Below are 25,748 nucleotides of genomic sequence, written 5' to 3'. Positions count from 1 at the left end.
GTTTGTTGTGATCCACAAAGTCAAAGGCTTTAGCAAAGGCTTCAGTGAAGCAGAAATAGATGTTTTTCTGGAATTCTCTTGCTTTTTCTGTGATCTGTGATAGAACAGTTTACTAAGCTCTTTCTTACCTGATACTGTTTTATTTTTTAAGGAAGGAACATTTCCCTCATTGCCCTTGTAGTAGCTTCTAATTTGTGTTTTCTCTAAAATACAAATGCCACTAAGTTCCACATTTTGTTTCTTTTTTGTTTCACACAAGCCCTCAGGGATATGAAGACCTCTTTTACCTCACTGGATAAAAGAAAACTCTTTACTCTTCATCTTCACATACCTGGAAGAACCAGTATCTCGTTCCCTTTTTATCTCTCATTCATGGAAAGGATTTCCAGTTGGGATTAGATGGCAGATAGGAGCTGGTGAAGAGACATGGGAAAGGGGGTTAACCTAACTTTTTTTTTACAGTTACCTCACAGCCAAACTCTCTCCTCTGGGGTCATGGAAGCTTGAGATAGGTATGTGGCAGTTCCTGTTTTAGGCCAAGGAAAGGTTGATTAGTTGGCTTCAGGAGAAGACATCCATTAACATCTCAAAATAAATAAATTTTTAAAACCTTAGTAGTAAAATTTTAACAGCTGTGATTTTTTAAAAATAGCATTTCTGATACATTATGGGTTATCTAAGTAGATTTTTATGGACTTGCTTGAAAACACAAACTTTTAGCCTTGGATCTGTGGAAAATTTGTGTGTATGTGTGTGTGTGTGTGTATGTGAGGGGGGCACGTTTAGCCTTGGATCTGTGGAAAACCTGTGTGTGTGAGGCACTTTTAGCCTTGGATCTGTGGAAAGTGTATGTGTGTGTGTGTGTGTGTGTGTGTGTGTGTAAAACATTAAAAAAATTCCAACCACCAATTTTCAAAGTTTTGAAATTGAGGGTTGGGTCAGGGAGGCCTGTAGTCTGTCTGGAAGCTGTTAACAGTTTTTGGTCTGAAGTAATTTCTACTTGCCTTAAATCAGTCTTCATGTTAAAGCACTACTTAATATTTAGGCCTTTGGAGAAACACAAAATAAACATAAAAGCAGTCACTGTACTGCAGGTATTTCTTTAAATGATGAGCAAGAGGTACCCGACAGAACAAGGCAGTATGCCGTCAGCTGGTCATGGGTTGTGAGGTGTCAAGTGTGAGAATTGTATTTTAGATAAAGCTTGTTGACAAGAACAACTTAGGAAGGCTTTATGGGGGATATGAGTCTTGAATTTAGCTATCAGATGTCTGGTTATGTATAGTTAGTAGAGTACTATTGAAAGGTGATGCTGCTTCTGGGAGAATTGAAGGTAGAGAATTTGGTGTAAAGAAAAATGGATCTCATATGTCAAGTCAGTGAAGATGATGGGTTCATATGTAGGATTAATTATTTGCACAGTTTATTTTAGTGAAACGCAACAGCATGACATTGTTCATAAAGCTTTTTTTTTTGGTTTGGGACAGCTATGGCCAGGTGGTTTATAAGCAGTTGGCATTTGCTTTGTCAGATGATTTTGGGAGTGGAGAGTGATACCTCGGGGTAAACTTGCCTGAATGTTTTTTGCTCTTAAAGTAATAAAATATTGGTTGTTAGCCCATTTTCCTTCTTTCGCAGGTAAAAAACAGGAAGCAGATGAGTTGAGTGGAGATGCTTCTGTGGAAGATGATGCTTTTGTCAAGGTAAAGTGTTAATTACACAGGTTAAGATGTCTGTTTTGAGCCTAGTATTTTGCATGATGAATTCATGCATTTTGCTTTAACGATAGACACTGAAATATGTTGGTAAATAGGTATAGAGACAAATAATATTGTCAGTCTTACTAAGTTGAGAAATATAATAAATAACTTCAGTTAAATGAGCAAAGCAAAGAATGTTTGTTCGGGGAGACATAGGGGCCAGAGGAACAGGTACAGGACAATTTATACCTTAGTTCCTGGACAGGGTACTGCCCATCACATTTAGCTTTTGTATAAATAATATATAGAAATCAGATTAATGTAGTCTTTAAAATGGAGAAGGTTGCTGATGTATTGCTACTTAGTGAAGATCAGATTAAGAAATGTGTTTTGCCCGTTAAAGATAAATAAACCAGGTCTTTATTGGTTTAAAAAGAATATATTTTATTTTAAGAATGTCCAACTAGGAGAACAGAGTATGTAATTTTAATTGAGGTTGTGGCAGTTCTATATACTGTTGCTTATAATCATAGTTTTTATTGTTGTTGTTTTCATTTTAATGAAATGTGATCTCCTGTTGACTGATCATTAGGTCTTAAGTAGTGTGGCATTTGCAGGAATTATTTAATGAGCATAGTTCTTTTAAATTACATACATTTACACCCCATGTATTCTGTTTTCTATGTACAGTTAGGTCATATTGCCATAACATGTCAGATGTCTGTGTGGTCCACCATGAAGTCAGCTCATGTCCCTTCACTCACCCATTTCCTACCATCTAACTCTCTACCCTCCCCACACACAGGCTACATAGGCACCATGTACCTCACTGTTTGTATCTTGCACTTTGACGGCAGGCACAGAGAGAAAGAGATGTTTGGTTGAGAAGTTAGCCCTGAAGTCAGGTAATTCAGGAAATATGTGCTCAGGGATCATTAAAATGGGTGATTGCATGCCTATAACTGGCTTTTTTTGAGCCTTTAAGGACTGTTCAGTCTTTGTTTTCTGTTATCCTTGTGGTATATCTTCCATTAGGTTTATTCCTTTGCTCTCATTTTCTCAAGTTGTCTTCACTCGTGAGTGTATGATTAAGCCAAAACTATCCATAAGCTGGAAAAACATTGTGACTTAGTAAAAACCCTTTTAGTTTTCAAATTTCTAACTTCCTTTCCACTCTTCAGTGCACAAAAATGTTTCAGTCATTTAAAATGTACTGCTGCTGCTAAGTCACTTCAGTCGCGTTCAACTCTGTGTGACCCCATAGACGGCAGCCTACTAGGCTCCCCCGTCCCTGGGGTTCTCCAGGCAAGAACACTGGAGTGGGTTGCCATTTCCTTCTCCAATGCATGAAAGTGAAAAGTGAAAGTGAAGTCGCTCAGTCGTGTCCGACTCTTCGCGACCCCATGGACTACAGCCCACCAGGCTTCTCCATCCATGGGATTTTCCAGGCAAGCGTACTGGAGTGGGGTGCCATTGCCTTCTCCATAAAATGTTACAAGGAGATGTAATATTGCTGTCATATATGTACCACAAAGGATGCCTTTGTGTAATTATTAAATTAACCTGGTCATAATGTCTAAAAGAACAAAAGAACTTTTACAAAATTCTATTTAAATGTATCGTTACTTTTTTATATTTCTTCTTCCCTTTGGAGGTATCCTCATGTGTGATAAATATGATAGAAACAAAGTGGATATACTTTCTCAGAGTTGGAATTTTGGAATTTATACAGTGATGGTGGGTAAATATCACCTATTGCTTAGATATGTGAATACTGTAGAAATTACTTCTACTTGTAAGTGAGAATAGTCAAAATTGTCACTTCAAAGTAGATGAAATTCCTTCAGTGACTTCCCTTGTTTTGTTTTTTTATTCTGCACCAATTCTTCTGGCATCATATAACCAACCACTGACTCCATTTTCAGTTCCCAGTTTTCCCCCACTCATAGGCAGATAAGTTGGTTAAACCTGCTGTCCCAGAGATGACCTGCTCCCCAAGCACTGCACCTTCCACACAGTCATGTTTCTTCTCTGTGCCTACCTTCCCAGAAATTTCTAGCCCCTCATTGCAGTTCATCTATGAATAATTAATAGTTATACACTACACTTGTCCCCCTTTAACCCAGAAACCTTTAAATCTGTTGTTTAACTCCTTTAAATCTCACCAGAAGAGTAGGAAAGGAGGAAGAATGTCCATTGCTTTCAACCCTTTGTCTGCAGTTAATGAGAGAGGGAACTAGGCTGATAGCTGCTTTTCTTTATTTCTACTGAGGTACCCTTATATCCATAAACTTTGAGAGGCAAACAGATATTCTTTCCCTCACAGAGAGAATCCCAATCTATGTTCCCTGTTTAATTGGCTTTGTGGCATGCTGGTAGATTTCAAAACTGATTAGTTATTTGCATATTTGTAAGAACAGACATTGGTGTAACAGTTGGGATTCCTTATTATAAATTAGAAATTTTATATTATCATATATAAGATGTCTACAGTCTTTGAAGGTAAGCCACACTGGCGTGTAGAAAGAAGAAGTCATTTCTTTGAAGCCATGTCTTATAGGAAAGCTCATAGGATGTGACTTGGTAAATATTATAACTGGAACTTGAGAGCAATCCAATTAGCCGTATATGTATTTCAGTGTAAGTGATTTGGGAACTCAGATGCATAGTTTAATGACCTTGGTATTAGACCCCCCTCTGTTTTTAAAGGCACAGTTAGTATGTAATATAAAATTATTGAACTTTGACTCTGAGAGTAATGTCAAAATATGATAGAAGTGAAAGCATTTAGAGATGTAAATTACCAAAAAGGTTTGGTGAATAGCCCACAGTACTTTGCCTCGAATTGTATCAAATTTTCTTACCATTAAAAGGACTGTGAATTGGAGAATCAAGAGGCACATGAACAAGATGGAAATGACGAACTGAAGGACTCTGAAGAATTTGGTGAAAATGAAGAAGAAAATGTGCATTCCAAGGAGTTACTTTCTGAAGAAGAGAACAAGACAGCTCATGAATTAATAGAGGCAGAAGCAGTAGAAGATATAGAAAAAGAGGACATCGAAAGTCAGGTCTTTAGCCAGTTTTTTTAAAACATGATACAGTTTAAGTACTAAATAATGAAAAAAGTATTTTTCTAGTTCAATGTGGAAGTCACAGAACTTTGAAAAAATATATTTTTAAAGTTACTTATAAATCACTCAGAATCCTGCAATCTAAGATGACCTTTCAATTTTTGGTTATTATTTTCCACATATGTATATGTTTTTACCTAGTAGTTATCATGCTATAAATTGCTATTTAGTCTATATATTTTCACATAATATATAATTACTTCAAAATTCATACATTACATCATAATTTACTAGACTGTTTTCTGGGTGTCTTTTAAAAGCTACTCTTTTAATTTGGGATATTTAAGTTTTAAGTTGTTTACTATCCCACTATGAAAGAGTCTACCAATTTAACACTAACCTTGCCAACATTACCAGATAGTAAGTTTTTTTTTCCTACTTTAGTAGATGTAAAACATTAATTTGCATTTATTTGGTTATTATCAAGGGTGGGGAAATTACTTATGAAAGTTTAACTTAAAAGCTTTAAAGGTATAATTTTTAAATCTCTCTTTGAATGAAAGAGACCATTTGTCCTGCTTTGAAGCATGTTAGTACATCTTAAGAAAATCAGTGGAATAGGGGGTCAGTATTCATGCTTAGAACACTATGTTCTACCTCGCTTAGTAAATGAAGGGCTCATGAAAGACTTGTTTCTAATTCTTTTTGGTTTCTAATTCTTCTATCAATGTGACTAAGCTTTTATGTTGGCATAAAAATATAGTCTGAATTATTAAGCATTGGCTTAATACCCGTGGTATCCATAGACACTGCACAGAACATGAGGCAAGTGATAATCGGGTGTAGCATAAAAGCATTCTCATGTTACCCAGATATTTTGTAAAGCAAAGCTATTGTATACCCTTTTACTTAGGAAATTGAAGCTCAAGAAGGTGAAGATGATACCTTTCTAACAGCCCAAGTAAGTTTACATTTAGTCCTATAAATTTGATATTGTTGGGTGGAAGGGCTTGGAAAAGGAATCTCATTTTGACTTCATAATTATTTAATTCATAAAATTGCCTTAAATATAATACTGAGTTACATGGTATATACAAAATACTTTAAATTGGTGGCTGAAATTTCTCTTGCTGTGGAGATAATTGGAAGTTATTAAAATAAGGTTCCTACCATTTTCAAAATAAAAACAGTCTATCCTTTTTCTAAAACAGAAGTCTAGTTATCAGTTTTTTGGGAAACCTTCACACTTCTTGTTTTTTGGGTTTTTTTTTTTTGGTCACTTTGGTATGAAATGAATCATTTAAAAGTACTAATATCCTATTAAAGCTTTAAAATTTTGTTAATTGAACACCCCTATGATAAATATAGTATAAAAATGATAAAAATCTGTTTAAGTAATTTACTTGGGATATGTGTATACATGTGGGTATGTGTGTTGTATGTGTAGAAAATGACTTCTATTGTGCATTAGGTTTTGTTTTTGATCTATGTGATGTGCATAGTGTACATTTTAAAGCATGATGTACAGATGCTATAAACAGACATTTATAGCTCAATTTCTGTATTAAAAATTAACCTTTATCTTTTTCCCATTTGTGTACTCAAGAATACCTTGTTCATGTACCCTCTTTAAATAGTATACTTTCAAATAGAGATAGGGGTTCCCATTCCCTCTGTTTACTAGATTTAGGAAAAATAGTGATCAGGTGTGCTATTTCCTCACTGTAATATTTGCTGCAAGGGTATATAATGTGGTGTATATTCATAGCCTGCTTAGCTGATTACCTCTGGTCACTCCTTCTTTATCCCAGCTCTCTTACATTTGGAATGCTGGTGAGGCTGTATATTGGTTCTCTGTGTTCATTGTAATGGGAGAAATTGCATTTCTGGCGGAAATGTTTTTGGTAGTTGGGAATATTCAGGAAGGAAATGTTAGGACTGTGAAAGTCTGTAGACTTCCCCCCATACTATCCTCAGGTATGTTCATTTTTGAATGATAAAATATAGATGAGGAAGATTAACTCCAAAATTGGAGGAGTACCTTTTCTAAATATGAACTGAATTTGCAAAAAGGTAGAGTTGAACTCTCATATTCATTGGTAAAAAGTTTTTAAATTTTCATCAAGGGCCTCTCCTTCCATTGCACAAGTTGGAGTGTGTGAAGGGTTACATCTGAGTGTCCCCATTCTCATAATAGATTATGCCTGTATTATAAAAATCTAACAGAAGTATCTTAAGGAATGAGTGCCTTTTTTTAATTTTTGCAAATTTTTATGGGCTAGATTTGGCCTTGCTCTCCTATTCCATCATGAGAGTGAAAGAACCCTTATTTACTTCTTATCAAAAGGCAGGTTTTGCTTATTGTGTCAGGGAGGTTACATCTTCAGAGAAGGTTACATCTTCAGAGAAGTAAAATGACCTTTTTCCCTCTTCCTTAATGATGTATGGTGGAATATGTAGAAATATATATGAATGTATCTCCATTCCATCAAGATGCTGATGCTTCTGAGCATGACTCATGAGTGTGTTGTCTTATTGTGCATGTCAAGGAATACTGCACAGAGTATACCCGTCATACAGCTTCTGCTTCAGCAGTTCACGGGCAGGATTGTTTCATCTGTACCTCCATTCACTTTTCCTTTTCTGCACTATTTTGAAACAAATTCCAGACATATTTTGCCTTAAAAATTCAGTGTATATCTCTGAAAGAGAACTCTTCTATTTTTTACATTATTATTCGTAATATGTGATTTTTTAAAAATATCTTCAAATACTCAGTTGTCCTAAGTTGGTTTTTTTTTTAGTTTTTTTTTTTTTTAAAGAAAGCTTTATTTGAATCTGTTTATTTGTTTGATGCAAATAAGATAGAGATATTGTGATTGATTGAAATGTCTTTTAGGCCTCTTTCAATCTATAGGTTTTCTATTCATCTCCCCCCCCCCCCACTTTATTTGTTAAAGAAATCAAATTGTTTATCATATACAGCAAGAAGTGGCAAAGTTTTTCATTAAAGGCTAGGTAGAAAATATGTTAGCTGTGTGGGCCTGGGATCTTCCCTGGTGGCTCAGGTGGTAAAGCATCTGCCTACAATGCGGGAGACTTGGGTTCAATCCCTGGGTTGGGAAGATCTCCTGGAGAAGGAAATGGCAACCTACTCCAGTATTCTTACCTGGAAAATCCCATGGATGGAAGAACCTGGTTAGGCTACATACAGTCCATGGGGTCGCAAAGAGTCAGACACGACTGAGCGCCTTGTTACAGCTATTCAGCTCTGCCACTGAGTGTGCAAGCAGCTACAGGCATTAGGTAAATGAACGGACATGGTATTTCAATAAAAATAGCTGCAGAAAGAGCATCTCGCATAGTTTGACACCCCCTGTCATTCATAGAGCTTCCAACGTCTGTATTTTGCTGATTATGTTCCTGTAAATTTAGTCAACATGTTCCTCTAAACTGTTTAGTGTATTTCCTTTAAATTGTTGTTTATAGGATCCTGAGGCTTGCTATCTGATTCCGACACCCCATCCCCATCCCCCCAAGAGATACAACTAATTCATAGGTAGTGTTGTATTCTTCTGTTTGGATACACATAATGTCTGACTGTATCTTTTTGCTGATGTTACCAGTCATTGATGATCTGTACTGCACTGATTTAATTAATCAAAGTGGTGGTATTCTTTTATTTTCTTTATTTGTTAGCTGGAATGTTCCTTGGGAAAAAGCTTCTCATCTGTTATTTGGTTACCTTGTGGTATCATTTACAAAGAAAAGCCAGGATATATGTTTGATTATTTTTCCTTTATTTACAAATTTTCACTATCAGTCTGATAGTGACTGATTTTTTTTTTTCTTTTTGCCCCTCTGTTTCATTTTGAACTCATGGATTTAAATATTTTTAGTGTATTTCAATCCATTGTAGTTATTATCCTTATTAATGCTCAGATTGTCCTATCTGAGAATCTCTTCAGGTTGTCTCTTTAATCCTTTCAACGTGATCCAAGTAGTCTTTACTTCCTTGCTGTCTGGTTCAGATTTCTATTTCCTGCTCCAGACCTGTAATTAGCCACTTCTTCCTTTTAGTGGTAAATGGTATTTTGAGACAATAATCTTGATGGTAGGAGTGGGGTGTTCATTGCCTCTGGGTTGTTCGTGTTTTCTAGGCCTTTTCAATGTACGGTGTGCTAGAGAATGTGTTTTTTATTTGTTTTTGTTGGTTTTTTGCTTTTAAGATAAAATAGATTTTGAATTCATAAGGGATACTTCTAAGTTAATTATTTCCTTTATCTCACAGTATATGTACAATAGTCCTAGGATGATAATACCAACACCATCACCAGTGTGATTTCTGAAAATAACGTTTTTTCCCACTCAAGTTATCTTTCTTATAAGGATATACCCTCTAGGAATGAACAAATCAGTGTGTTTTAGATTAGTTTTCTATATGACCATCAACTAATACATATTCAGGTTCAATATAGTTTTTTTTTTTTAATTTTAATCTGTAACTTCTTGTGAATCTATAATTATTTCAAAATAGATATTTTAGTTTTATAATTTTTAAAAATATTTACATGATTCCAAAGTCAAATCTAAGACAGTATACATTCAAAAAAGTCCCCTTTACCCATCCCCTTATTGGTGAATTTTTTTAAATTCAGGATTAATTGTTTTATTCCTTGTCTTTAAAAATATAAATAGGCAAGTGCATTTATATAGGTATCTATTTATTTAAAGCCAGTCTTCAGGCTTTGACTTGAAGCTTAGAGCTTTAGCTTTTAACCAGGTAGAATTTGGTTTACATTCTACTTCTGTTAGTTACTTAAAATATTGTGACTTCAAAGTGTTTTCTCTTAGTCCATTTCCATGTCTGTAAAATGAACATTGTAAGTCTTACCTGCTAGGTTGATGTGAAGAGCAATCTTATATCCTTCACATAGTACATGTGTAATTAGTGATTACTTGTAGTATTATTTTACTAGCTTAGAGATATCAGTTATTTAGAATTGTTTGGAAATTTTTCTCCAGAATGTTTATATTTGGTAATGCTTTAATTCTTAAAAATTTCCTCTAGTTTCAGTCTTGTCAATCTTCTATGAGTACATCATGTATTATTTTTTCTATTTGCCTTTGCCCCAATGCTTCATCAGCTTGAAGTACCTTCCCTTTTCTGCCATATGAAGTCGTATAACTCTCAAAGCCAGATTTATCTGTCTCTTCCATAAAGCTTTCTCTTACATAGTGTTTTACTGTTTACAGAGAACTTTTTACACCCACTGTCTTATATAATCCTGTATATCCTATTTAGGTCATATGTTATCTCTAATTTATAGGTGAAGTTCACCTAGGTAGATGACAGTGTTGTTGTTTAGTCGCTCAGTGTCCGACTGTTTGCAACCTCTTGGTCTGTAGCTCGCCAGGCTCCTCTGTCCATGGGATTTCCCAGACGAGAACACTGGAGTGGGTTGCCGTTTCCTTCTCCAGGGGATCTTCTTGACCCAGGAAGATCACAATATCACAGAGTAAAACTGTTTTAGTGGTAAAGATAGAATAAATACCTACGTATCTTGGTGCTTAGTCTGTATTCTTTTCACAAGTAACTCCGCACTAGTAAATGTTTTCTGAATTCCATTGTACTTAACACAGTGCTGCAGTTAAACCCTCTGCCTACATAAAATGAGCAGTTAGTTAAGTCCCTCCACTTAAAAACAGCAGTGTCTTACAGTACATTTATTCAGTAAACTCATTCAACAAATATTTATTAAGTACTTATTATGTGCTAGTACTTCTTATTTCTCATGGTCTTTAGCACATGTCCAGGTAGGTGATAGGCAATTGGTGGTTTAGGGTTATTTTGACCTATTAGTGAGACTGAATACAGTGTTTATGTACAAGTCAAGGGAAAGGAGGCCTTCCAGAAGACGTCTTCTTACTTAGCACTTGTGTATACTTGTATCACAAGATTAACCTTTGGGAAAGGTACTAGAATGGGTAGAAAGTTAACACTTTGTTAACTGAAAAGTAAGTCCTAGATTTGTCTTTATCATAAGTTTTTGCTGCTCCTAGAATGAAATAAAAATAGAGAAGCTTTCTGTATGATTTTTGCATTCAAATGCTCTACCTCTGAGCTATACGCCCCTGTATGATTTTTGGCACTTAAGGGTTGTAGATCCGATTACAAAGATAAACAACATGAACATTATAAAGCGTTTGCTTCATTTTCATATGTGAAATATTATGTTTTTTCAAGATAAAAACATAATTAACTAAAAAAGTAGTTAATTAAAAGCATGCTTTTTCATGGTGGTTACTTATTTACCATATTCCTCATTCTGAGAAAGCATGTTTTCAGTGGAGGAAAATTATTTTGAAATAAGGCACATATCATGTCTGTGCATATTCAGGGAAATTTTCACAGTATCTTTTTTGCATTTCTTGGTTTGTTTTTTTATTGCAAGAAATGATTTAACCTTAGTAGTTCTATGTTTATTGCACATAGAAATATAATGCAAATATGGATGTGCATATTTCTACTAACTCTTTTAGTAGAGTTAAAGTAGCTCATCTTTTCTACTAACCCTAGTTGTTTCTGCGCTCCACCCCCATTGTAATCAGTTTGTTTTCTAGAAATTGGCTCAGATTCTTTTCCTTGGGGCATTTAAATGTATATAATAAGGCTAGCATTACCATTCGTTTAGAAACTAAACTTAGGAAACCCTTCAGAAGACCTGTTGAGTGATTAGGATAGATATCTAAAAACCAACAAAAGTAAGGCAAACCTTACTGATGGTTTTAGCAGCTAGAAGTAACTTTCTACTTGGCAGAAAGTACAACAGAAATATTTTGTTTTTTACATCACAGTATTTAAAAACATTTTGTTTTTTAAAATAGCAAATACTTTGACTATTTCTTTTTTTCCTTGAATCTTATCAATACTGAGTCTCTAAAAAATAACTTAGAAGTGGTGTGCTGTTGAATTACAAGTAGATAAAGAAGAAGCAAGTTGCATTCTTTAAGTTCTTTTGTTCTTCTTTTAAGTAAAAGTGAAGATATTCCAGTTTATTTATCCCTTTAAGATAAATTATTAAACTAAAAGAGAATTTGGGAGAAGAAGATTTTTTCAGTAATTCCAGCATAACTCATCCTTTCTTTCCTGCCACTGCTTGCCAGTCCACCCTGTCAAATCATTTTTCTTTACTTTGCAAATGTTGCACAATAGAAATATAATGATTAAAACTAAATTCCAGTATAACAATTAGGAGATTATTAGAGCACAGTATAATGGACATATATAATGGGAGTCACAGTGCTACCAGTTAGTCATCTGCTTTTGTACTAAGCCTGTGGCTTAGTTGTTTCAGGGTTTTCAGTTTCCTTCTTATTACTTTAGTTTGTGAAACAATTGGTCTTTCCCTAAATGGGGCACGTATATGTCAACTTGAAGTTGAAAAATTATTTTAAATGATTTCTTAGAAATATATTTGTTATCCAAATGTAACTGAGCATATGATAAAATAGTTGTTATTTTTAAGAAATGTGGACTTACATGAACCTAAAATTGTGTTAGGAGATATATGTATTTAAAATTTAAAATTTTGTTTACAGTTAAATTTTGCCTTAAGTCTAATTTCACTGCTAGGCTGTCACTCTCAGGCACAGTTCTTAATTTATAGTCTCTGGACCAAAAGCATCAGCATCACTAAAACTTGTAGAGATGCAAATTTCCAGGCTCTACTCCAGTCTTGAATCAGAAACTGTGGGGTTGGTGCTCAGCAGTCTGTTTTAGCAGTCACTCAGGAGATTCAGATACAAAATCAAAGTTTGAGAATCACTACTGTAAGGCTTTGCATTTGGTAGCTTCACACCACCTTGACTAAATATGATCTACTTATACTCAGCTTTTATTTTAAAAGTTGTAAGTTAAAACATACCTTAATTTTATGCATATTTGTTATGATCTTTAATTTTGGGAAATGTTTCTATCTTGTTATAATTTCAGTTATTTTTGCAGTATTTTGCTTGGTGTAAATATTTTCCTCTTTGTGATATTCCTGTTTTCAAGCCATTACGTGCTTAATTTTAGATTATATGATGTCACATGTATAAAAATTAAAATAGCACATATTTAAAAATTAAAATCAGTCATTTAATAAAATTATTAACTTGTTTTGATTACCTGCAGCGCAAATACCGTTTTTAAATTGGCTGACCACCAGTGTGTATGAGACAGTGTATGAATTCATTTTTAACAGATAGAAAGGAATGAAGAATTTGAAACTACTCTTGTCATTCTTCTTACTTCTGAGATGCCTAAATTGGGAATGTTCTTTGTTTATTAATATGCATTTCATCCCTTGAAAAAGTATGTCTTCATGTTATATTTTCTGGTACATTTTGAATAGTATGTCCTAAAAGTGCGTTCGAAAGGAGTCATGTGAAATTATCAGGGCAGGCTTTTTATTGGTGGCTTTTTGTATCTGTCTCTCTCTTTTTTTTTTTTTTGGCCATGCCTCGTGGCTTGTGGAATCTTGGTTCCCAGACCCGAGATTGAACCCCAGTCTGGCAGGGAATTCCTAGCAGCTTTTTAATATGAGTAAGATTTGGGTAATTGAAACCAGTTTTGAGTAGTGAAACTAAATATTCCAGTTTATTGTTGATATAACTATTGATATATTTGCCTGTTTTCTTGTCTAAGTCATGTATACTAGACATATGCTACATTTCTTTGTGTTTTGGTTCTGATTGGAATATCTTGTGTTTGTTAGTAGTAGGTGTCTCTAATTAATATTACTCTACAATTTAACTTGATAGATCTTGTACTATTACTGAAATCCAGTTTTAAATGAATTCATTTTACATTTGATTATTCTTTGACTTTCAGGATGCTGAGGAAGAAGAAAATGAGAAAGGTATGTTTGATGCTAAGTAGAGTTTAAAAATTGGTGACATTTAGAAAAACAGTAAACTATGTGAAAATAAAGCATTCCTTATTCAAAATCTTATTTTTGAAATGAGTTTATTTTCAAATTTATCAATTTAGTGAATTAAGTTAGCACCTTGATTTTATTTTTTAATTGGTTTAATTTTCTTTTAACACTTTGAAGACATGTTCTAACTTAATGGTACATATCAGTTACTGTGGTGGACAATGCCATTTTTTGTTTAACCTAATTTAAGTTTTATTTTTAAAACCAACTTCTAGCATACGGTAAGTTGATTATATCCTTAAGACTGGCACTGCAGTAACTCATACGTGCTTACCGGTAATCCTAGTATGGAATGGATAATTAATTTTATAACTAGTCCTAAAATTGTTGGGTGACCAGGAGACTGACTTTTTGTTTGCTGCTTGGAGAAGTTTTGTACAGTCTCCTGACAGTTTCAGTAGTTCTGGAGACCTATCTTATCCAATACAATTACAGGGACATCAGTAGCAATATATGTGGTTGGTCTGAGGTTATAGAAGAGTTCTTGGAAGGACGTCCAAGGATCCTCCTACTTTGGACTAGAAAGGACGTGGAACAGGCAGAATAAAAAACCTAGAAGCAATGAATGAAGTAAAGCTACCGACTGAAAATCTCAGATGCTCGAGGCCTTTCACTTTTGGGTGAATGCAAGACATCTTTGAAAATGGTAATTGCAGGACTGACTGGACAGGATGAAGCCTGGAAATGACCACTTTCTTAAACATTATGGAGCAGGCCATCTTTGGAGCCTCTTGTAGCAGTTTTCGGACTACACAAGAATAAGAAGAGTGAAAAAGATGAGGCCCTGAATACTTTGAAGACTGATTGTATCCTCAGACTGTGACCTTTCAAGACGTCACCATGGGAGTTCTGAAGGTCACAAGGGTTAAATCCCAAGATAATTTGAACATTGAATAACAACTCTGCTCATTTGTCACTCTCTCATGGAGGAAAAACACCTTCCATATGCCATTAACTTATAACCAGAAATGAAGAGCTGGTATCCTCAGGATGGAACTCTCTCCTCACTTTTGTTGTTTGGTATTTGTATTTAGAGATCATTTTTTCCATGAAGAATAAGTGATCCTGGGTAAAGGATTGTTTATGTTAGTTAATACCCTTGTGTTTTTCTTCCTAACCTTCCATCAGTGCTAATAACTGGGTTTATATTTTCTAGGTCCTATTCTAGCTTATGAATATGAAAATTGTTTAAACTTCTTGTTTTGCCATATTTATTCCTGTTAAATCCTCTTAGATATAGCAGGTTCTGGTGATGGTACACAAGAAGTATCTAAACCTCTTCCTTCAGAAGGGAACCTAGCTGAGGCTGATCACACAGCTCATGAAGAGATGGAAGCTAATGCGACTGTGAAAGAAGCTGAGGATGACAACATCTCGGTTACAATCCAGGCTGAAGATGCCATCACTCTGGATTTTGATGGTGATGACCTCCTAGAAACAGGTAAAAATGTGAAAATTACAGATTCTGAAGCAAGTAAGCCAAAAGATGGGCAGGACGTCATTGCACAGAGCCCGGAGAAGGAAAGCAAGGATTATGAGATGAATGCGAACCATAAAGATGGTAAGAAGGAAGACTGCGTGAAGGGTGATCCTGTCGAGAAGGAAGCCAGAGAAGGTTCTAAGAAAGCAGAATCTGGAGACAAAGAAAAGGATACTTTGAAGAAAGGGCCCTCGTCTACTGGGGCCTCTGGTCAAGCAAAGAGGTTTGTTTTTCTATGTCAGTTCTTTACGATACTGAATTCCAGCATTCAATAAGATCACTCTACATTAAGGGGGTGGCTTCAAGACCATGTACAGTAATTAGTACTTATGATCCTGCCTATAATATTTTTGACCGTCATAAGTTACTTTAAAAAAAAAATTTCAAGATCTTCGTAATATGCAGTGTGTCCTACTGATTGCATTGTCGAATTGTCAGCATATATTTGGTTTTTTTTGTTTTTTTTTTTTTCAAATTGACAATTTTTTTGTGTTTCATTTTTAAAAATCCTTGTGATGATGGTTAATGAACAACTATCAGTCCTAAGAACACAAATGAAGTCAAGTCCCAGTCCTGAAATCTGGAGAAGATGGCCATTTATCCACTGAATAGAATTGTCAGAAAATCTAGATCTTCAGGAATCTTGGGGAAAATCAGTGCAAGAATCCTAAGGGAATCATTTGTTCAAATAACCTAATCTAGGCTTTTGGAATTGTTAATTTGTATGGATAGCACTGGTTTGAAATATAGTCAATATCAAGCTGTTCGATTTTTGTTCTTTTTGTTCTTTTTGTTTTTGCTTTTTTGTTTTCAATTTTCTTCTGGTGGTTTGCTTCTGTAGCTCTTCAAAGGAATCTAAAGACAGCAAGACATCATCCAAAGATGACAAAGGTAATGTATTTTTTCCTGCTTATTTCAGTGATAATTTGAATGTTTCCTTTAAAAAGTAGTAATTGTCTAGGGTTTCTTTTGACATTTAGTCCTTAAAAATTGACATAGTAAATTTTTTGGTGGCTTTTGTGTGAACAGTGGAGTTAGATTACAGCAAATTCTCAAGTGTGATTGAAGCATTACTTTCTTAATTATTTAATTTATAAACTGGTATAAATTTGAGTTAAATATATTTGCTATGTATTTTTTATATTGTGTTCTAAGTATCTATTGAATATTCACATAATAGACATTTCATTTCTTAAAATTTCAGAAGTATTTCACTTTTGATTATCACTTGTAACCCCCACACACTTCCACGATCTTTTTCTTGTTCTGGCTAGTAGGAAGTGTGATATAAATAGTATTTGTGGAGCTGAAAGCAAGTTAGCCTCGACATTTGGTTTTACTTTTTTGATTCTTTAAATCAGGGCACACAACTGTTAATATAGCCAGTTTATAGGATTTTAATTCTTCAGAATTTACTTCCTAATTGACTTACTTTGCATTGATGAAAGTTTTATGTAGAAAAGTAGTTTTATTTTTAAATTTTGTAAGTTTAAAGGTGCATTATTTGATTAGTCTTTGTTACTGGGAAGTCTCTGCTTATCTCCTGATCATGTGCTTTAAGTTTCATCTTATATATGCTGTATATGTGAAAAATATTTCTTGTGTTTTAAAAAAGCATTTTAAGGGAAGAATAACACCATTTGGGTACTACAGAATCGAAAAATGCCTCTTGAGTGCCTAAAAAAAGGAATGTTATGTGTCCCTTATCTTTTTTTAGTAGATTTTGTTGGCATATTTTAATAATTAGAAATTTTAGTGATTGACTTAGTAATTGACAATTAATTGCATTACCTACATCCCTTACAGTTTTGGTTAATGGATAAGATATAATAAATTTATTAAATATTATCCTTTAAATTTAGAAGCTTAGTGTAGTCTTAATTAAATGTTAACTTCCTGTCATTAAAATTTTTTTTCTCAAGTTAGGAATATGTGGGCCAGGTGTTACTGGTAAAATATAAAAGATACATGAACTTCTAGTTAACGTTTCATAAGATAAAACATTTCCTTTGATAATTATATTTGTTAAGAACAGAAATGCAGCAGTCATTAATATTTAAAATATTTGAGTCAGGCGTGTTTTGTCTTCTCATAAGTACACTGATAGAAACTTGTGGCTTGTAATTTTTAAAGCATTAAACATTTTACTCTTTCTATATTTGATACCATGAAGTTATAAAAATTGTTAGTTTTATTGCTTAGATACTGTTTCTCTTAAAGTGGGTAAGAACTGTTTTCCAAATGATGAAATGAAAATTCCTTTTTTATAATAGCACATTGGAAGTAAAGTACTGAAGGGTAACTTACCAGGAATGTATTTTAAGAAATGGTATTTTCTGTATGAAACAATAATTTGTGTATAGAAATAGTGCAGAAATAGTTCATATAACCATTTACCTTTTCTAAAGAATTTTGGGGTCTCTGATCTTTGTAATTGATTTGCTTTAGAAGATTTTTTTTTTAATCCAGAGTTTTCTAGTTGCATGTAATTTTCACTTTCTCTTACCCTTTCTGTAATACAAAATGAGGATGAACTGTTGGCTAGTCTTTGTTACTAAACATTTAAATTTTTGAAAACAGTTTATCCCTTTGTTTGACTTTTCCCTTTGTGCTCTCAATGTCTCTGGAGCTAAAGCCCACAACAGGTGTAGGTAATTAAGCAGTCTGCTTCCTGGTTGCCTGAATTTAGTGCGGTGGTTGAATATAAATGAATGAATTTAAACAACAAAAGTCCAAGACATATAACTGATTTTTTTACCCACTTTGTCTTAAAACTCATGCAGTAGAAAATATACAAATTCAGACATGTTTGTGTTATGTTACTGTGTTCAATTTTAGTTATAGTAGATGTGTAGGATTTTGATGTAGTGAAGTCATGCTGTCAAAATTAGAGGGTTTTATAATTTTGGAAGTTTATAGCCCTAATAATTTTGTTTAAAAAATTTCCAATTGAGAAATTTAAACTTCTGATATTAAATCTATTCTAGGAAGTACAATTAGTGCTAGTGGTAGCAGTGGAAGCTCAACTAAAAATATCTGGGTTAGTGGACTTTCCTCTAATACCAAAGCTGCTGATTTGAAGAACCTCTTTGGCAAATATGGAAAGGTACATTCTTTTTATCTTTTTATCCGTATTTCTATGTCCATTTTAAACAGGTGGTATTCAAAACAATACATATAAAATCTAATTTCTTGTCTGTCTCCGGACTGTTATAGGCATAGTTATTTAGTTCTGTGGTAATCATGAGTTTTACTATATCTTATAATCTCACTCTGAGCCCTGGGAATCTTTGTAGGAAAAGCTCATTTTTTGAGCCCATTTAAGCCAAGGAAGGACTGAGCTTGTTTCATCACATTCATCATGATTTATCTTGGACCTAAAATTGCTGAGGCTGATCTGGTCATCTGGAAAATAGAAGCACTGGGATATAGAATATGGGGTGGAACCCCAAAACTGATGTGGTCCCTTTTATTATACAAATTCCAGTACAGTGGTGCAGAAGAATGTAAAACTGGTAAATGGACTTAATCAGAAGTTTTGATATGTGCTATGAAGGAAGAGTGCAGGGTTTAGAGAGCAAAAAAGGAGGCTTTACTGTGGTTGGTTGATCAGGAGAAGTTTTTCTGGCATATAAGGGGAGACTTAATGAAAAAGAAAACTAGTTGATAATTAAATGAATATTCAATGAATAGCTGTTGAATTAAATTGTAGTTGATCTGCATCCCTTAGGACGCTCATTATTTCCTTTTTTTTTTTTTCAAATTGTTATTTTATCATTATTTCCTTTTACATTATAGTTTTCAATATGCATCATATATGTAATCAACTCTGCTGTAAACTCTTTGATAGCAGGGATCTTAACTACTATACTTTGTATGCACATGATAGGCTTTCAAATATTTATTAAATTAATGACCACCAATACCAGTAAATAGCCATTAATGAATGTTACAAAAATCTATCCTATTGATTTTAGAGATTGTTTTTTTCCTTCTAATTAAGAGAATTGCCTGCAGAGTAAGGAGGTTCTTGTAGATGTCATATACAAAACACTGAGAATTGTGGTCCCATGATCAGTTTCTGGTATATTTTTGATTCTGTTTCCAGCTATTTAATTAGGGCTAAAACTATATAAGGAAACCATGTACTTATAACATGAAATTGCTCTTGGGGCGAGTCACTCTTTCCCGGAGTTGAGATATAAGCTGATAGTTTCCAGCTACTCACACCAGCTTCCCTCTGTTCTTCTTCCTGACATTGTGTCTGTGTTCCTCTTTGTTCAGCACTAGATTGTTCTTTCCCACTTTTCTTCTCACTCAACCATCCCTGCCTTGTCTCTCTTAGCTATTCATTTTATAGAGCTGAAGTATATGTCACTTTTATATTAGTATACATTTTAAAAGTACATAAATGGAAAGTATGTCTTTTTAGAGTGTGTTTTGTGGAGTATATTTTTAAGGCTGCTTTTTCATGTGTGGGAGACTATTTTTGAGAGACTCATTATAGAAAAGTGTTAACACTTACCCAGACCCTTTTTGTTTTAATATCTTTAAGAGATTAGGGGTGGGCCTTTGATAGGGAAATTTTGGTCCAAATCTAATTGAAAATATTGTTTCTTTGCTTTTGTTAATTGTGCCATTACTTCCTTGATGTGACTCACTGTGTTTTGGCAATGTATTTTAAAAAAAAAGAAAGTAAAAAAGTAGGTTAAATTGATTTTTAACATTTTAAATTGTTCCCCTGAGTATTATAGGCAAGGTAGTTGGTGAGTCCAAGAATATAAAACAATAATATATATTGTCCTCAATTTATCCTTTATCCTGAATTTATACTCCTGAACATATCCTTTAATTTGAATAGTCTGCATTCTGAAGTTTTATCTTAGAAATGTATTTGAAACTGTAAAACTAAAGTATAATCTCATTTTTATAGGTTCTGAGTGCAAAAGTAGTCACAAATGCTCGAAGTCCTGGGGCCAAGTGCTATGGCATTGTAACTATGTCTTCAAGCACAGAGGTGTCCAGATGTATTGCACATCTTCATCGCACTGAGCTGCATGGACAGCTAATTTCTGTTGAAAAAGTAAGCTTGCTTAACTGTTTAAACAATAGTAATTCTCAATTTAACAATATTACACTAGTAAGGAGTAGAATTGGGAATGACTTTTATTTTTATATATTCATTTTAATTATTTTACTTCCGTTTTCCAATTTTTTTTTACCATCCACATACTTTTTACAAACATAAAAATGTAACTTTAAAACTTACATATTTGGGACTTCGCTGGTGGTCCTTTGGTTGAGAATCTGCCTTCCAGTGCATGGGATGTGAGTTCGACCCCTGGTTGGGAGCTAGGATTCCACATGCCTCAGGGCAGCTAAGCTGCAACTACGGAGCCTACGAATCTCAACCAGAGAGCCCATGCACTCCAGAAAAAAAATAAAATAAAATTTTTATGTTTTTTTCTTCCTGTTTAAACTTTTCAGGTTAAAGGTGATCCTTCTAAGAAAGAATTAAAGAAAGAAATTGATGAAAAGAGTAGTTCAAGAAGTTCTGGAGACAAAAAAAACATGAGTGATAGAAGTAGCAAGTAAGGATTTATTTTGTCAATTAGCCTATAGACTTTTTGGTACATTGATGAAGTAGTTCTCATTTTGTTGTTTTCTTGTGTGGGGTGGTATGGTCAGGACACAAGCCTCGGTCAAAAAAGAAGAGAAAAGATTGTCTGAGAAAACTGAAAAAAAGGAAGGCAAGGATACTAAGAAAACAGAAGGTAAAGATGAGAAGAATGATAATGGATCAAGTGGCCAGACTTCAGAATCGATTAAAAAAAGTGAAGAAAAGAAACGAATAAGTATGCTATGTGCCTTTCTTCTCAGTCCCTTTCTAATGCATCCTACAGCTTAATTTTTACAGTGAAAGGGGAAACTTAAGAATACAATCTAGATAAAGATTTAAACTTCGTTGTTAGATGTCACTGTGGTAGAAAATGATCTAATAGGAATGGGAAACAGCTGTCTTTTTCCACCTAAGCCCATTTACTGTTAAATCTGGGCTGACTGAAAATGGTCATTGAATAATAGAAAAATTATTGAATAATAGAAGAATAGAAGAATCGATCTTTTGGTATCTTTGAAAGTACATTAGTGGATCAAGTTTTAATAACTCTTCACATTTCTCATAGAATAAGTTTTTTATATCATGTATTGTTTTGTAAATATTTGGTTGTCTTAAGAATTCAGCATACTTACATTATATTTTCTTTTTGATGAGAATAGTTTCAGACATTAGCTTATCTGATTTTTTTCTCTTAGGTTCAAAGAGTCCAGGACATATGGTAATACTAGACCAAACTAAAGGCGATCATTGTAGACCATCAAGAAGAGGAAGATACGAGAAAGTAAGTCCCTGATAGGAATGTTGTATACTATTTTGCCTGTTTCCAAAAGAAGATAATTCAGTTATCTGTAACCATTTTGCATGTGTCCATGATAGAAAACCTAAGAAAAGGGGAATGTCATTATTCATTTAAGCTTTTTAAATTACCAGCTCAACTTGAAAAAAAAAATTAGTTTAACTTGTAGTCCTGTTAACAATTTTTTTTTCCTGTAGATTCACGGAAGAAGCATGGAAAAGGAGAGGGCTAGCTTAGATAAAAAAAGGGACAAAGACTACAGGAGGAAAGACATCTTGCCTTTTGAAAAGATGAAGGAACAAAGGTTGAGAGAACATTTAGTTCGTTTTGAAAGATTGCGGCGAGCAATGGAACTTCGAAGGTAGGAAAAGAGTCTGTTTTATACCTGTTTTTAACTATAGGTATGTTTTTAACTATAGGTGTATCTTTAACATTAGTTATAAACCAGATTTCTGGAAATTGTATTTCTATAGAAAGATATTTGTCACTTTTAAGAAGTAAAACCTAATGATTTTAGTTTGCATAGTATTTTACAATTTACAAAATACCTTTGCATCTATTATCTCTATCTCAACAGTTCTATAAGGTTAGTTATGTCCATTATATAAATGAATAAAATGGAGGCCCAGAGAGGCTAAATGACTCTTCCAATGCCACATGGCTAATGAGTGGCAGAGTCGGGACTCAGACCCAAGTCTTCTGACTCCAAGTCCAATGCTCTTTCCTCTACTTCAAAGCTGCCGCCATAAAAAAACATGACTTTGAAGGCAAATTTGGATTTTGATGTAAGATAGTCTTAATGTAAGCTGTAGTGGCCAAATAATACATTGACATTGTAGGAAAAATTTATTGTACTTTGAATTAGAGCCCAAGTAAAGGAAGATTTAACCTGTGAACCTTATTGCGTTCAAACTCTGTCCTAAAGCAGGCATCCTCTTTAAAACAAAATGAGAACAAAACATTTCTACTTTTCGTGGCCGTATCTCAAGTTCATCACGAGTGCCAGTTTGCTGTCGATTTTTGGATGCCACTTAAAATTTTCTTGTGAAAGTGTTTCATAATATAAATTTACAAATACTAACCTGTATTGTTGAATGGTCACTTATGGAATTTCATCTATTCATTCAGAAGTGTGCTAGGAACTACCAGATATACTTTTAGCAACTTAAATAATACTATGATTGCCACACAGTTTACTAAAAGGAAATAATTCTTGCATGCTGCTGCTGCTGCTGCTAAGTTACATTAGTCATGTCCGACTCTGTGCGACCCCATAGACGGCAGCCCACCAGGCTCCCTTCCCTGGGATTCTCCAGGCAAGAATACTGGAGTAGGTTGCCATTTCCTTCTCTAGTGCATGAAAGTGAAAAATGAAAGTGAAGTCACCCAGTCATGTCCGACTCTTTGTGACCCCATGGACTATAGCCTACCAGGCTGCTCCATCCATGGGATTTCCCAGGCAAGAGTACTGGAGTGGGTTGCCATTGTCTTCTCCAATTCTTGCATACTCAGAACCTTTTTTTTTTTTTATGAAGTCTCAGTATGCTTGGCTTCCTGTTCAGATGACCACAGCTGAGAGAAGAGTGAAACTGGGAGTTATTAGGCAGCATTTCTCAAACCTATCAGACCAGCACCCGTTTCATAATAATAAAAAGAATTGTAGCACCTTCTTTACTAATCTGAAATGAAATTGATATGTAACATACTGTACAAATATACAAAAAAGAACAATATAAAGCCTTAACTCTAATATGAAGAAAACATAAAAGTAATTTATAATGAAGCATATATTCCAGATATGAATGTTTAGGCATGACGCTCTACAAGATCTAATGAAGTAGTCAGATGTTTGCACCTCTCTTAAGACTCAGTGAGAATGTGACAGCTACAAACACAGATTGATACCGGTTTGTCATATTGGTGAGTCAAATACCAGGAGTAGTGTTGATGTTACGGAATGACTTCTGAAATGGTGAACAACTCTTGGTGAAGTTCTCAAGAAGGTGTAATTTTTCCTCTTTTTATGTGGAGCTGCATTCCTGGAAACTTTAGTGTACATAAAAGGCCAAAGGAAATGAAACTAGCATTTATTAAAAATGAGTTAAATGCTAGGGCCAGATTTTTTTTTTTCCTAGAAGTGATTTTATTTTGATGACATGAATTACATTATGGCATTTGAAAGGTATTTGGAGTGTTGGATGGTTCTTTGTGATGCAGGATTATCTTGACTATGCCATGCATCAAAAGATATGTAGAATCCTTGGTCCCCTTAACTAATGGCTGGTAACAGCCCCCTTGGTCATTGTTAAAATTAGAAACACCCCTCCACCACGGCCGTACTGAACCATTGAGAACCACTGGGTTACTAGAAGACATGCTGATTGACAGAATACCCTGGGTGCCCTAAAGTGAGGAAATGATTAAAAACAAACAGAAAAATAACCCACTATTAGAAGTCTTAATATAATAATTTAGTTGAGCACATATTTGAACTCAAAGAAACGTGTTATCTAGAGCCATTTATTATGGGTTGTGAACACTCCAAAAGAGGCCATGAGGGCAGCCATTTAGTATAGCATTTGCTGTAATTCATGTTGGTGGCTGTGATCCCAGTTGAACAAAACTAAGGCTTACTTAGGAGATAGAATATATCCTAGATACTGGAAATTTTTCTATCAAAAACAGAAGTTTGTAGTTTAGTAAATTCATATATGTAGAATGTCCTTTTAAAGATGTTGACTAATTAATGGGCTATCATAGTGGGATTTTTATTTAAACAGGAATCATCTAAGAGGCAACTACTCTGTAAAATTGTTCAGGTGACAGTCTTAAATAAGTGACAGTATTGAAATCTGTTTAAAGTTTTATTTTTAGTTCTCTTTCCAATTACATTAAAACTATTTAGAATGAGTCAAAGTATAAAATTGCCAACCTCAAGGAAAAATACAAATTCAAAAGCTATTCTCTTTCACACAGTGCTAGCATAATTTAAGTATTTCTAAATACTGATTTTTGTTAGACGAAGAGAGATTGCAGAAAGAGAGCGTCGAGAGCGAGAACGCATTAGAATAATTCGTGAACGGGAAGAACGGGAACGCTTACAGAGAGAGAGAGAGCGCCTAGAAATTGAAAGGCAAAAACTAGAGAGAGAGAGAATGGAACGCGAACGCTTGGAAAGGGAACGCATTCGTATTGAACAGGTGCAGTCAGAAAATCTTTTCATCTTAAATAACTGACCTTTTTCAAACCCTGTGATTTTTGCCCTGAAATTTGCTTTACATGCTGTAAAGCTTTTATAGAATAAGTTCAGCTAATGAGCATTTATTAAGTGTCCCTGAGATAACAGTGAATTAGGTGCTAATTAAAACTACATTTAGTCATGACTTTGTTCTAGCCAATTGGTAATAACTTGAACTCTGTGATATCATGGCAGCCTAATAGTCTGAGCATAGGACTATGAGTCCAGAGTAGTTGTAATCCAGGCTCTGTCACTATCCCATTCTTGGAAAATAATAACTATTTCCTTACTTATTATAGTGGGAATGATTCCCCAAGGCTGGAAGGAAATAATGCCTCTCTTTGCAGAATTGCATCCAGGGTTTTAGGACACTTAGTCTTATTAATAATTTTATCTCTAATTACTTTTAGGTGCTTTTGTTTCAAATTATTAAACTAAATCTGACCTTCCAAATTACTTGCCAGCTTTCACCACCCAGTCTCTGTTATTTTTAATGTTATAGAACAGTAGTCATAGCTTAGATTGCAATTACTGAAGTCAGATTTTTTTGTCCCAGGTTTGTCTTTTGCCTGATGCTTGCTTATGTTTTCTTAATGATAGGATTAAAGCAAGGTTGCATATATACTTACCTTATGTTTTCATTTTGCATTGGTTGGTTCTTCCTTCTATGTTGTCTGAAGGAACGTCGTAAGGAAGCTGAACGTATTGCTCGAGAACGAGAGGAACTGAGAAGGCAACAGCAGCAGCTTCGTTATGAACAAGAAAAAAGGAATTCTTTGAAACGCCCACGTGATGTAGATCATAGGTAGTTGCTTGCTTTCTTTAACAGTTAAACTTGCTGTCTTATTCCTTTCAT

At 34.3% G+C, this 25,748-nt stretch overlaps 1 protein-coding gene across 15 annotated transcripts in view; it reads left to right on the top strand.

Annotated features, from left to right (window-relative positions):
* The window catches only part of SLTM (SAFB like transcription modulator), a 43,877-nt gene that overhangs the window by 10,513 nt on the left and 7,616 nt on the right, over nucleotides 1-25,748 (top strand). For 2 of the 15 annotated variants that reach the window (XM_086321220.1, XM_086321218.1), the window contains 14 exons: nucleotides 1,639-1,703; nucleotides 4,574-4,771; nucleotides 5,688-5,735; nucleotides 13,653-13,680; nucleotides 15,047-15,461; nucleotides 16,080-16,129; nucleotides 18,226-18,344; nucleotides 20,172-20,321; nucleotides 20,726-20,829; nucleotides 20,927-21,093; nucleotides 21,554-21,639; nucleotides 21,852-22,015; nucleotides 24,674-24,854; nucleotides 25,573-25,697. In XM_086321220.1, the coding sequence (XP_086177346.1) occupies nucleotides 15,088-15,461; nucleotides 16,080-16,129; nucleotides 18,226-18,344; nucleotides 20,172-20,321; nucleotides 20,726-20,829; nucleotides 20,927-21,093; nucleotides 21,554-21,639; nucleotides 21,852-22,015; nucleotides 24,674-24,854; nucleotides 25,573-25,697 (1,520 nt within the window). In that variant the 5' untranslated portion in view covers nucleotides 1,639-1,703; nucleotides 4,574-4,771; nucleotides 5,688-5,735; nucleotides 13,653-13,680; nucleotides 15,047-15,087. Of the gene's footprint in view, nucleotides 1-1,617; nucleotides 1,704-4,573; nucleotides 4,772-5,687; nucleotides 5,736-13,652; nucleotides 13,681-14,992; nucleotides 15,462-16,079; nucleotides 16,130-18,225; nucleotides 18,345-20,171; nucleotides 20,322-20,725; nucleotides 20,830-20,926; nucleotides 21,094-21,553; nucleotides 21,640-21,851; nucleotides 22,016-24,673; nucleotides 24,855-25,572; nucleotides 25,698-25,748 lie in introns of all 15 variants that reach the window. The other 13 variants (XM_086321219.1, XM_086321215.1, XM_086321225.1 and 10 more) reach the window with 11 other exon arrangements.

The sequence above is a fragment of the Bos grunniens genome, chromosome 10 (assembly GCF_055505025.1).
Source record: "Bos grunniens cultivar Pamir isolate PY7600 chromosome 10, Bosgru_T2T1.0, whole genome shotgun sequence".
Classification (NCBI taxonomy): domain Eukaryota; kingdom Metazoa; phylum Chordata; class Mammalia; order Artiodactyla; family Bovidae; genus Bos; species Bos grunniens.
This window is presented reverse-complemented; position numbering and strand designations above follow the sequence as displayed.